Source organism: Henckelia pumila, chromosome 1, assembly GCF_033568475.1.
Source record: "Henckelia pumila isolate YLH828 chromosome 1, ASM3356847v2, whole genome shotgun sequence".
NCBI lineage: Eukaryota > Viridiplantae > Streptophyta > Magnoliopsida > Lamiales > Gesneriaceae > Henckelia > Henckelia pumila.
In genome coordinates, this window is record NC_133120.1 from 12,714,344 (window position 1) to 12,728,524 (window position 14,181).

The 14,181-nt window shown below is 41.4% G+C and overlaps 1 protein-coding gene across 1 annotated transcript in view; it reads right to left on the reverse strand.

Moving 5' to 3' along the window:
- Window positions 1-10,816, reverse strand: part of LOC140889938 (uncharacterized) — a 30,804-nt gene extending 19,988 nt beyond the window's left edge. The window contains exons 1-3 of the mRNA XM_073297684.1: window positions 10,526-10,816; window positions 10,223-10,318; window positions 9,324-9,407 (exon numbers count right to left, since the gene is read on the reverse strand). Coding sequence (XP_073153785.1) covers window positions 9,324-9,407; window positions 10,223-10,318; window positions 10,526-10,780 — 435 coding nt within the window. The 5' untranslated portion in view covers window positions 10,781-10,816. The remainder of the gene's footprint in view (window positions 1-9,323; window positions 9,408-10,222; window positions 10,319-10,525) is intronic.
- Between the last annotated feature and the right edge of the window lie 3,365 nt (window positions 10,817-14,181).

The window sequence follows — 14,181 nt, forward strand, 5'->3', positions numbered from 1 at the left end:
TCCATTCGGGAATCTCAAGATTCTGTAGTAATCCACCTGGTCGTCGATGTTCAGCCTTGACCTGTTGACAAACCAAACATCTCGAAACAAACTGATAAACACTTCGCTTCATTCCCTTCCACCAGAATCTAGTTCGCAAGTCCTTATACATTTTCATACTTCCAGGATGAACTGATAATCGACTCCTGTGAGCTTGAGATAGAATATCGTTCCTGAGCTCCGCAACATTTGGTACAACCACTCTATTGGATAGGCACAATAAACCATCTGCCGGAAAATGGAATCCAGATGTATTAACTCCATTGGCTAGACGTGCCAATCGCTGAGTCTTAACATCAGATATCTGAGCATCTCTGATCCGAGAATACAATACCGGCTCAGATAGAATAGTATACAAACGAATCCCATTCCTCCCTTTCTTGTGCTTGAGCGTAAAACTCAATGAACAGCACTCTTGAATCATATGAGATATTTCATTAGTCTGAAGTGCAGACAGTCTCACCTGCCGACTCAAGGCATCAGCAGTAAGATTAGCAGAACCTGGATGATATTTGATTTCACAATCATAATCCTTCAGGAGATCCATCCAGCGTCTCTGTCGCATATTCAACTCTGCCTGAGTGAATAAATACTTCAAACTCTTGTGATCCGTAAATATCTCAAATTTTTCGCCATAAAGATAATGTCTCCAAATCTTGAGCGCAAATACAATGGCGGCTAACTCGAGATTATGCACTGGATAATTACTCTCATGCGACTTCAACTGTCGAGAAGCATAGGCAATAACATGTCCATGCTGTGTCAAAACACATCCTAACCCCTGACCAGAGGCATCAGTATAGACAACATAACCTCCTGATCCAGAAGGTAGAGCTAGCACAGGTGCAATAGTAAGACGTCTACGCAGCTCGTGAAATGACTCCTCACAATCCGAGGACCAAATGAAGGTAACATCTTTCCGAGTAAGCTGAGTCAAAGGCCTGGCCAACTGTGAAAAATTCTCGATGAACCGACGGTAATATCCCGCTAGACCCAAGAAACTACGAATCTCAGCAACCGTCGTCGGACGAGACCAGTTCAGCACTGCCTCTATCTTACTAGGATCAACAGATATCCCTTCACTCGAAATCACATGACCGAGAAATACTACCCGATCAAGCCAGAATTCACACTTGCTCAATTTCGCATAAGCTGCTTATCTCGTAACGTCTGTAGAACAATCCTCAAATGTTGTGCATGCTCATCCTTGTCATGAGAATAAACAAGAATATCATCTATAAAGACGATGACAAATCTATCCAGACAATCTCGAAATATCTGATTCATCAGATTCATAAAGACTGCCGGTGCATTCGTCAAACCGAATGGCATCACCAAAAATTCATAATGCCCGTATCTGGTCCTGAAAGCAGTCGTAGATATATCTGAGTCTCGTACCCGCATCTGATGGTATCCAGATCTCAGATCTATCTTTGAATAAACAGAAGTACCCTGTAGTTGATCGAACAGATCATCAATCCGCGGCAAAGGATACTTATTCTTGATGGTGACACGATTCAATTGCCTGTAATCAATACATAATCGCATCGATCCATCTTTTTTCTTGACAAACAAAACAGGTGCTCCCCACGGAGAAACACTCGGACGAATATATCCCTTATCAAGAAGATCTTGCAACTGCTGTTTCAATTCCCTCATCTCTGACGGTGCCAGACGATAAGGTGCTCGGGATATAGGCGTAGTTCCTGGTACTAGATCAATACCAAATTCAACCTCTCGAACCGGAGGAAAAACAGGAATCTCATCAGGGAATACGTCAGGAAACTCGCTGACAACCGGTAGCTGATCAATACCCGTACTACTCATGGACATATCAACTGCATAGATGAGGTAGCCCTCCCCACCTGACTCCAAGACATGACATGCCTTCAGAGCCGAAACAAGTGGCATCGGAGGTCGCGCACCCTCACCATAAAAGTACCAGCTATCACCCTCAACGGAATGAAACTGTACCAAACGCTGATAACAATCCACAGTAGCGTGATACAAAGTCAGCATATCTATTCCCAAAATACAATCAAAATCCGTCATCGCTAATATCATCAAATTAGCCGATAACACATTACCCTCAAAATCCAGAAGGCAACCCATCACTAGACGCTTAGTTATTACCTCCTGCTCCAACGGAGTAGATACAACTAAATCCATATCTAATGATACGTAAGGTAATCTATGTCTCTTAACGAAGCGACTAGAAATAAAGGAATGCGATGCTCCAGTATCAATTAATACAAGTGCAGGAATACCACATAACAAGAAGTTACCTGCCAACATGCGATCGCTTCCCTCAGTAGCCTGCTCCTGAGACAGAGCAAACACCTGCCCTTGAGTCTGGGGACGAAAACCAGAAGAACTCTGTGGTGCTGGCTGCTGACGTGGAAAAGTAGAAGCCTGAGATCCAACCTGGGATCCCGATCCACTAGCAGAACCCATGCGCTGAGGACAATCTCTCCGCAGATGTCCCTGCTGACCACAAATATAACAAGCCCCAGTAGCTCTCCGACATGAAGCTGCAGGATGCTTCCCACCACAGTGGCTACAAAACTCCTCCTTCTTCTTCTTCTTCCCAAAGCGAAAAGTACCTCGTGAACCACGAGAACCAGACGAAGTAGTAGGAGTAGAAGAAGACGTAGGTACAGATGACACAACAGATTGAGCTCGAGGCTCAATAAATCCACTAGGCTGTGCTGGCATCATCAACTGTCCACGCCTGTTGCTGGTCTCCACAAGACGGCAACGGTTCACCAAAGTCTCATAAGACACCGGGTCATCACAGACGACAACCTGTGCGTAGATATCTTGGTTCAAACCTTGTAAAAAGATATTGTACTTCGATGCATCACTCTCATTAATATGAGGACTGAAAGGTAGCAGATCAAGAAATCGTTGCTGATATTGATCAATAGTCATTGATCCTTGCCTCAGAGTAAGCAACTCCATAGATCGTGCTTGGCGAACAGCCGGAGGAAAATACAATTTCTGGAACTCCCGACAGAAATCCCCCCAAGTCACCTGTCCTCTCTCAGTACGTGCCAGAGCAGCTTTGGCATCCCACCAAAAACGTGTTCTATCCTCTAGAACGAATTCTAAAACTTCCAATTTCTGATCCTCAGTACAATCGAAAGCACGAAAAGTACTCTCGAGTTTAGACATCCAACTCCTCGCCTGTTCAGGATTCTCGCCTCCCACCAAGGGTTTCGGTCCTACTTGCATGAACTTATTGATAGAGTAGCGACGTCTACCCTCATGATGACGATGTTGATCATCATGATGTCGGTGATGACGATGATGATGACCACCTCCCTGGCCAACACTACCGTGACTCTCGTCAGCCATATCCTGAAAAGAATTGCACATTAAAATCCCAAATGCGCAAAAATTACTCAAGACTAAACTAAATCCCAAGTACTAATCCCAAAATCTATGCATGCTCTGATACCAAAAATGTAGTGACCCTGCATGGAATCACCTACTAACTGGCAACTAATAGCATGCATTAAACTTAATACAGCAAATTACTTAACAGAGTAAATACGTGCGGAAACATAATCCATAATTTACATATCAGCTTAGTAATGTAATCCAGGCTTAAATCTGTAGTGATACAACCATATCGAAATTCTTAAAAGTAAACATTATACAGCTAATAAATCATGCTGTATAAAAACTTTCAAAGCTCCTGCTCCCTAGTCCTGCCTTGACCTACCAGTTTCGTCCATCCTGCGACCTGCCCCATGGAATAGGGTGTCCAAGATAACAACTAGGACGTGAGCGCTACGCCCAGTACATAGACATGAGTAAACATATGTATATAATGCATGCAACATGATGACTGGTACAGGGTCATCTGAAAAATCATGCTCAGAACCGGCGCCATATGAGTGCTGCCACCGCACGGATCAACCTCTGGGTGCAACCACACTCGTCTAGTACACCAGAGTAGACAGACATAAATGCCCCCGCCGTCGCGGTACTCTCAGTGACAGACTATCGAGTATAGAGCTGAGCGGCTCTATAATCAGGTATAACAAGGTATAGGCTCAACGTGTATATGCACATGACATATGAGTATAGAAAACGGTAAATCATACATCATGCCATATAATAATGCCAAATAAATGCAACATATAAACATGTATACTCGCTGGCAATCTCAGTCAATGTGTACGTACCTCTAGGCTAGTTCAAGTATAATAGGATCCTAGGTTCCAAGCCTATATTCAAAAGTTCACCGTATCACTACATAAATTCTATAAGACTTAACTAAGCTAATAAGTACTCCCAAAACTTAAATAGATTCTCGGACCATACCTTCGTCCGTAGTTAGCCCTTTGGAGTCGCTAGTCCCGGATGACTATAACCACACCTTGGTTATTCCAGAACCTCTATTATAACCGATAGGGCCCTCAAGTGTATAACTCACACTATATAACTGAAGAAGGAAACTCGGGAATTCATAATTGAAAATGAACTCTGAACGGCCCTATTTATAGCCAAATTTCTCGGCCAGGATCGGAACTTCCGATTTCGGGATCGGAGCTTCCGATCCAGCTCATTGCGTGCATGTCTGCCACGCCAGGATCGGAACTTCCGATCTACGATCGGAGCTTCCGATCTGCTCTATGACCGACACTTGTCAAAACTCGCGACTGAGTCATCGATCATTTTTGACAGCTGGGGATCGGAACTTCCGTTCCAGGATCGGAGCTTCCGTTCCGATCGGAGCTTACTATCCGGGATCGGAGCTTACTATCCGGGATCGGAACTTACTATCCGGCCCAAAATGAAAAAGCCCAAATTTTACTTCTGAAGTCCAATAACACTCCGAAATTGGTTAAATACCAACCCTTAATCATGTTTAACATATTATTATCTTAAAATGGTATCTGGGTTACTACATTCTGATCCTGATCGGAGCTTCCGAACTCACCTTCGGAGCTTCCGAACTCTACCCAAGTAATTATGATTAATTCCTTAATTACTGATTTTGGTTACGGGCTACTACAAGAAGCATTATCTACTGCATGCTATTTGGTCAATAGGTGTCCATCCAGTGCGATTGGTTTCAAGACACCAATGGAAAAGTGGAGTGGAACACCTGCAGACTACTCAAACTTGAGAGTATTCGGATGTCTTGCATATGCTCATCTGAAACAGGACAAGTTGGAAGCAAGGGCAGTCAGATGTATATTCATTGGGTATCCGGATGGTGTGAAGGGTTATAAAGTTTGGAACCTGGAGTCAAGAGGTCCAAAGTGCTTCAACACCAGGGATTGTGAACTTTGATGAATCCAAACTGGGATATAAAATGAATACAGATGAAAAGGACAGTCAGATCAGTGTGAATGATAAACTACCGATTGAGGTGGAGTCTTCTGTGCCAGATGAAGGGTCAGAAGAGATGCAAGATGAGAATATGACAGCGAGTGATCAAACAGAGGACTTGAGTACCTATAATCTTGCAAGGGACAGAACCAGAAGGGAGATCAGAGCTCCCAAGAGGTTTGGTGAAGCTGATCTGGCTTGGTATGCACATACAGTAGCGGAGGAGGTGGAGTATTCAGAGCCTAATACATATGATGAAGCTATGACGAGTAAACAGAAAAATAAGTGGATTGAAGCTATGAATGAAGAGATGAACTCTCTTGAGAAAAATCAAACCTGGACATTAGTAGACAAACCGAAGCATCAGAAGACATTGGAATGCAAGTGGATCTATAAACAGAAGGAAGGAAATCCTGGTACAGATCAGATTAAGTATAAAGCAAGATTGGTTGCAAAGGGTTTTGGTCAAGTTGAAGGGATAGATTTTAATGAGGTATATTCTCCAATGGTCAAACATTGTTCCATCCGGATTATGTTAGCACTGGTGAATCAGCTCGAGTTGTAGCTTGAGCAGATGGATGTGAAAACTGCATTTCTACATGGTGACCTGGAAGAAACCATCTATATGGAACAACTTAAGGGCTTCATACACCAAAAAGCACAAAACAAATTCTGCTTACTGAGAAAATCATTGTATGGGCTGAAGCAAAGTCCGAGGCAGTGGAACAGGAGGTTTGATGAGTTCATGATTGATATTGGTTTTGTGAGAAGCCAATATGACAGATTTGTCTATCTGAAGAAGGATGGAGGGCAGGTTATCTTGTATCTACTGATTTACGTTGATGATATATTGATTGCAAGTAAAAGTAGGACAGAGATATCATCCTTGAAACAACAGCTCAACTCAGAGTTTGAGATGAAAGATCTGGGAGAAGCGAAGAGAATTTTGGGCATGGACATAGTGAGAAACAGGAAAAGAATAAGGTTGTTCTGAGGTATAACATGAATCAAGCAAAGTCTGTCTTGACCCCTTTGGAACAGCATTTGAAGCTATCTGCAAATCAGTCACCTGAAAGTGAGGAAGACAAAATGAAGATGGCTGGTATTCCATATGCTAGCGGAGTGAGAAGTCTCATATATGGAATGGTGTGTAGTAGGCCTGATTTGGCATACGCAATCAGTGTAGTGTCAAGATTTATGGCTAATCCGGGAACATATCATTGGGAAGCTCTGAAATGGATTCTCCGATATCTCATAAACACAACTGGGTTGGGGTTGAAGTTTGAAAAACAGCAAGATGGGATTGATCCGATAGTTGGATATGTGGATTCAGATTTTGCTGGGAACTTAGACACGAGAAAGTCATTGACTGGTTATGTGTTCACCTTTTATGGCACAGCGATCACCTGGAAGTCAAATTTACAGTCAGTGGTTGCCCTTTTCATAGCTGTCACCGAGACCATAAAGGAAGGATTGTGGTTAAAAGGTATGATAGCGGAGTTGGGTGTAAAACAAGATCAAATTATGGTGCACTGTGACAATCAAAGTGCAATACACTTGACGAAACACCAAGTTTATCATGAACGATCGAAACACATAGATGTGAAGATGCATTTCGTCAGAGATGTAATTGAAAAAGGAGATGTGATCCTTGTGAAGATAGAATCAGAAGAAAATCCTGCAGATACTATGACGAAATTACTGCCAGCATACAAGTTCAAGAAATGTTTGGACTTAGTTAATGCGGTGATTGGAAATTAGCCAAGGAGGCTAGGATGGAGAGCATCATTCAACCTGAAAGAATCAAGGTGGAGATTGTTGAAGTATGCTTCTATCAGATTGAATGGGAATAGAAAAGAGATCAGATCAAATAGTGCAGATCAGATGAGTTCAGTGATCAGATGAATTCATGGTGCAGATCGAATACTGAGATCAGATCGAAGTGATGGTCAGATGAGTCTTCGGATGAGTTCATGCAGATCGATTGTTCGAGTAATGTGACTTGGTTGGAAGTCAGATGAAGTTTTCGTAAAGTTGTAAGCTTGAAGGCAGATCAATGAAGATCGAAGTACAAGAGCAGATCAGACTATGAATGAAGGCTTATCGGGTTGGATCATATTGACTTTATAATTAGGCCGTAAGTTACTGTTGAGTAAAGCCCAAAATGAAAGTCGGTTTAATTCTCTATATAAGCAGATGGAAGCTGGCCGCAACGAATATAACAGAAAATCAAATTTTTCAGAATATATTGAGAGAGAAATTTTGGAGTAGAAAACTAAGCGAAGATTGTGACGATAAGAATTCAAGGATTTAATGCTTTAATTGAGTCTGTATCTAGCTTGAAAGTTTGTCTTAGTCCATCTCTGTGATAATCTCTGTTCTTGAGCTAGGATTGTTCTGTGGGTGATTAATAAGAAGTGTTGTGTTGCTCTTCCGTGGACGTAGGCAAGTTCCTTGCCGAACCACGTAAACACTTGTGTTGTTTATTGCTTTCGCGTGAGTTAGCGTTTGATCTGTATGCGTTGGTTTTATCTGTTCTGGGATTGTGTTATTGTTCTTGTTTGGTTGTCTGTTAACATTCTCGGAATACCAAATTTTCCGGATTGATTCCTAACATCTTTCACACAGAGTCAATATGATACGTCTCTCTTCTTTCATCAGACAACAAACAGTATGGTATTTCTCTTGGTCTATGTCGATGATATTATCATCACTGGTAATGACAATGGGCTGATTACTAAGCTCCAAAATATGTTGCATAGTACTTTTCAAATGAAAGATCTTGGACATCTCACATATTTTCTAGGCCTAGAAGTTTCACTCTCGGGCTCATGGTTTGTTCCTAAATCAGCATAAATATATCCAAGATCTCATTGATTTAGCTGGTTTAAAGGATGCTACTGCTGTTGATACACCAATGGAGGTGAATGTTAAATATCGGAAAGACGAAGGCGAGCTTTTATCTGATCCTTTTTTATACAGGCAACTTGTTGGTAGTCTCATCTACCTAACTATTACAAGGCCTGACATCTCTTATGTTGTCCATATTGTTAGCAAATTTATGCAGTCGCATCGACATCTTCATATGGTTGCTGTTCGTCGCATTATTCAATACTTAATTCGGTCACCTACTCGTGGGTTGAGTTTTCCTACTGGATCAGCTGTTCATTTGACTGCAAACAATGATGCTGATTGGGCTGGATGCTCTGATACCAGAAAATCTACCACAGGCTGGTGCATTTTCCTTGGCGATGCCTTGATTTCTTGGAAGTGCAAGAAGCAAGATAGTGTTTCTAAATCTTCCACAGAGGCTGAATATAGAGCCATGTCTGCAGCTTGTTCTGAAATTGTGTGGTTACGTGGTCTTCTTTCCGAACTTGGATTTCCTCAAACAGCTCCTACTCCACTTCAATAATGATAATACCAGTGCTATTCAGATAGCTGCAAATCCAGTCTACCACGAACGCACCAAGCACATAGAGGTGGACTGTCATTATATCAGGGAGGCCTTCACAAACGGTGTTATCACTCTTCCTCATATCACTACCGATCTTCAGATAGATGATGTCTTTACCAAAGCTTTGGCGCGCCAACGACACAAGTTTCTCAGTGGAAAATTGATGCTGACAAATTTACCCGCATCAGGAGGGATGTCAATATATTCTGTCAATATATTATTTCCTTATTATATTGTTGTATATATTCTTACTGTAATTATGTTCTATTTCTTTCTAAAATAGGGGATTTGATTATGCTAGGATCAAGGGATTTGATTATTCTAGATGTTTATATATTGTAATTCCTTTTGTCAATAAAGAAGATAGTTTTCCCAGAAATCTCTTGTTTAAATTGTCACTACGTAGTGTTAGATTTAAAGTTTTTTAGATTTAAAATTTTTTAAAATATATAGATACTAGACTAAAATAATTACAGTGTACCTTATCCCGAGGCTGAGACTTTAGCCAGTTACCAATATAAATATCTGTCCGTCCTTGTGTCTCCTTTTTCGGTGGAACTGGATACTGTAAGATATGGAAGAGTGTGCAGAAAGTAACTTAACCAATAGTGAAACGACAGAAAAAAGAAACGTAAGGGAGAAACAAAATCCATCTAATTCCTTATGACTAAATTTTCAGGATTTCAGTGTTAACTCCTATTTCCATGGTGCAGATTATTCTAAAATGCTAAAGTGGAGAAATAATTATTTTATTCATCAAAAAATAAAAATTAATCTGGTATTCCTGTTATCAAGAGAATGCAATTACAAGCAACGACATATTCAGATAATCGACAAAAAACACGTGTTCCAAAAAACAGAGGAAAGAATGTATGATATTCAAACAAGAAAACATTTTAATACCATAAAGTACCACAAAAATGACTTCCAACAATGAGACTAGTTGATATTTTTGCAGAATTCATCACAAAAAGATCATCGACAATGAAAACTAAATTTCCTGCGGTTTTGATGTGTTTAAGATACATTATTTCTAGACCAAGGTTATCAACATTCTCTAGATCTTGTTCTCTTGCTCTTAATCACTGAGACGCTAAAAATCCCATAAATGTAAATGTAGATGATGAGGCAAAATCACGTGGTCAAGGTGAACTGCTATTACTAGATTGGGTTTGGTTAAGAAATTGTTGAGGATAGAACTTGTTTGCCACGGAAATTTCACGTATTTATTCCACTTATGCACGGATTTTGGGATTGTAAGAAAGATACTTAACTAGATAAATGTTCTTATTCAATCCCTCGTATCAATGTTAACAATGTCAAATTGCAGTACTATATCATCAATGGAGCACAATCAGTCTCATTTCAATTGAAATTTACCACTTCAGCAGTATCTATAGCATTAATGCCCCGCTGAAACGCATAGCTAAGTTGCTCGTGAGCCTCCTTCTCTGTATTCTGCTGCCCAAATGTCATCTGCAAAATTTGAGGAGGGAAGGGGGGCAAAAGAACAATTCAGACTCAAACCTATCAGCACTATGTCATAATCAGTTCTCAACAAAGCAAAATTTCCCCAAATCCTAAACTTGACAGCAAAAGTAACAGAAATCCATCATAGTTGCATTCATGGGAATGAAACACGACTAAATTAATCAATGAGGGATTGGAATTAAGAGAACTAACTGTTCCAAGAGTTATCTCGCTGATAAAAAGGTCGGAATCGCCGAGTTTCCTGTACTGCAAAGCGTTTTCCTGTCGTTTTGCGCAGGCAATTTCTCTCATGTTATTCTTCCTCTTCTCGTTCCACTTCCGATGAATCGAAAGATTCCGGCCGCCATTGGCCCGTGGTAACGAGTGCCGCGTGAAATCACAACGGTACAGAAGGCAACTGGCGTCCCTTCCGCTGGGCAGAGAGGCGGCAACTACAGAGGAAGTCATGAAATGGGAAGGTATGGTAACTGATAACGCGTTGTTTAATATAAAACCGTGTACCGAATTGCTAGCGTCAGGTGCATTTTTGCTCGTTGCGTGTTTTGTGCTTGTGGTGTTCATTTTTTGGTTAGTTTAATGTACAGTTCGTTTTTTATTAAATAACTATAAAAAATAAAAAATATTAAATTATTGTAAAAAAATAATAAAAACAAAGAGGTTATGCTAAGGATTATTTTATGTGTAGTGACTCGTATTCAAAATTAGCGATTAATGAATATATTAATCGTGTAATCATATTTAGATTAAGTAAAACATGATTAAGAAAATCCCAAATGGGTTAACGGAGTCCAGAAATGGATTCAGGACACTCGAAAATAGCTGGGAAGGTTCCAAGGGTTCGGATGGTTCGGAAGCTCCGAACCAAGTCAGGAGGCTCCGAACTGGATCGGAGGATCCGAACTCAGGATCGGAGGCTCCGAAGTGGATCGGAAGCTCCGTCGGCGAGATCGGACGCTCCGATCGGGACCAGTGCACACGTCATCGCTTATGTCAGCAAGGTGACGTCATGGCTGACGTAATATTGGGGTGATCGGACGCTCCGAAGACAGGATCGAAGGTTCCGATCGTGTTCGGACGTTCCGAACCGGGTTCGGAGGCTCCGAACTCCGTCTATATATAGGGGGGCGAGATTTCATTTTCAAGTGCACCTTTCCCTCTCTTCTCTCTGATTCCTAAGCCTTCTAACTCAGATCTAGGGAGTTCTAGGCATCCTAGTGGGAATCCGGAAGTGGCATAGCGATCCAGGCGTAGTAGCGGAGCTGTGGCCTAGTTTTGAGGCAATTGTCATCAGCGGGCTGACGACGAACGCAGGTATAGCTATGGTCTCCTTAAATTATTTAGGAGTATGCAATAGCTTAGTTAAGGCTTTTAGAGCTTAAATAATAATGCATGGATATTTGCATTGTAGAGTTGATGATAGGCTTGGAACTTAGAGTGGGACTGCTAGGAACTGCCTGTAGTAAGGTACGCAAGTACAGACTGAGATTGCCAGCGGGTTTTGCATGCTTATATGTTGCATTTTGTATGTCATTTATTATGCAGCATGTGCATATCATATTGTGTCTGTCCATCTTGTGAGATGAGCCACGTAGGGTCGCTCAGCCCTGTCTGGACGGTTGATGTCTAGTGCTCAGTGACTGACGGGTCATGGGTAGTTAGCATCTGGGGGACACGGTCTACGTCCTGTAGGAATGAGCAGTGTACGCAGGGTTTGCTCCCCGGGTTGTACCACTCATGTCCTAGGCGCCATTACTGAGCAGTTATATACAGTTATCCCAGATATGGATACCCTATCATTTGCATGCATCATATTTGTATGTTTTACCCAGTGCTTTCGTATTGAGCTTAGAGCTCACGTCCAGTCTTTTCTGTATATTTGGACACCCCATTCGACGGGGTAGGTGTAGGTACAGGATTGAGCACCCGGAGCTGGGAGTAGCCAGTGACCAGTGAAGACAGCAGGATTAGCTGTAGGTTTTGCCTTTAGGCTATTTATTCGATTTGGTTGTATAAATCGAATTTATTTAACCGGTTGTATTCTGCCGATCTGTTTTTATTTAAATCTTCCGCAGCGATTTATTTAATGCATGTTTAATTATGCTCTTAAACTCTGATTAGGTAGTGGATCCGGGTAGGGTCACTATATTTATTGGTATCAGAGCATATGCATGCAAGAGACTTGGGATATAGTAATAAAGACTTTGGGTTATCCTTATAGGATTGATGAGACCTTGGAAGAGGTGATGATGCGGCAATTAGTTTGCCCAGTGACTATCATCATCGGTAGGATTTCTGAAGATTTGGCTTATGGGATTCCAGCAAGTGCGGACAAGAGTGATGGATCGTATCCGAGTTTTCAAGACTTCTACTCATGTGGATCCTAGCTTTGGATCGAGTACCGGATGACAGAGGCAGTGGCAGAGCATTGGATGGGACGCACTTGATGCTTGAATCTGTACAGTCCATACCATGATGACACTACTCTGAAGATTCTCCAGTCATAGTTGGAGAGATTGTCAGATAGACCTTCACCAAAGAATGCCTCGAGTGCCTAAAGCATGACAGGTTTCGAGAGTGAGGTCTTTAACCTCATGCAGAACATGGTTTTGCCGGTATGCTGATATCGATATGTTCGGTAGGCACACGGGAAACTTCATGTTCAAAAGCATGATATGAATACAAGAAGAACGCTGATGGTAGATCGTGAGCAGAAGGGGTCGACTGACATGCACTGACGCAGAGCATAGCTGGTTAGCTATCACGAGCCATTTCTCCAGAGTTCTTCGTAGGAGGACATGTAGAGAGACTTGGTCGGGAGTATGCTTGTATCGATGCGTGCGTCGATTAGAAGCTTCATGCTCAAGAAACGAAGACTAGTACGATGATTTAAATACTGTATTGATGTAGTTGTAAACAGTATTTCAGTTGTAAATGAATCATCATACTTTAGTTGTATCATTTAAAGTTCGATTGTATATTTCATTGTATTTTGAATACTGTATGTATTACGTGGGATTGTAATTGAGAAATTGTACGTAAATGGAAGCAATGATACATGTTTTATTTATCCAGCAATTCGTGAATAATTGCGAGAGATTTTGCTAGGATTGACATTGTTTTAGTTGATTAGTGTTCAACTATTGCAGCTCATGGGATTTGAGTGGGCCGACTGTGACTGTTTGAATTGTGGTTAGTCTGGGCGTTTTCCTAGGATTAACCTAGTAGTCGGTGGACTAAGTTAGTGCCAACGATGAGTGGACTCATCTAGAGGCATTAAGGGTATTGTTCGGTTTAGAACGTTGGGCTTTGTTCTAGGTTGTCTCCTTGAGAACAGTAGGCTGTTTGACCTTCGTTAGGTTGAGACTTGAGATAATGGGCTTTCATCGGGATACCAGGAACAAACAATTCTTCAATCAGGTCACGAACAGAAGTTTAATCCCTCTGATAGACTGTACTAGAAAGTCTATCAGAAGTTTCTACGATGAGATAGAACAGATATGATCTGTTAAATTAGACTGCAAATTCAGAAATTGACTGAATTTCGAACACTGTGAGGGAAGGGGGCGGCCGAATTCTAGAGAGGAGGCTCTCTAGGTTTCGAAATTTTGTGACCTGTTACTTGTAATTTCTGCACTGAAATAACTTATTTATAATGTGGGCTGCTAACAGCTTAGGGCCCATTAGTCATAAGTTCAAGCCTGACAAGCAAAGCCCGCATGTTCAGAAATTAATATAAAATTCATCGTGACTCAGATTGATAAACCAATTTCACCAATGTGCACAGAAACCATTTCTGCATCTTTTAAAGTTAAGATAAATTTTCTGAATCCAAATTCAGTGATTTTCAA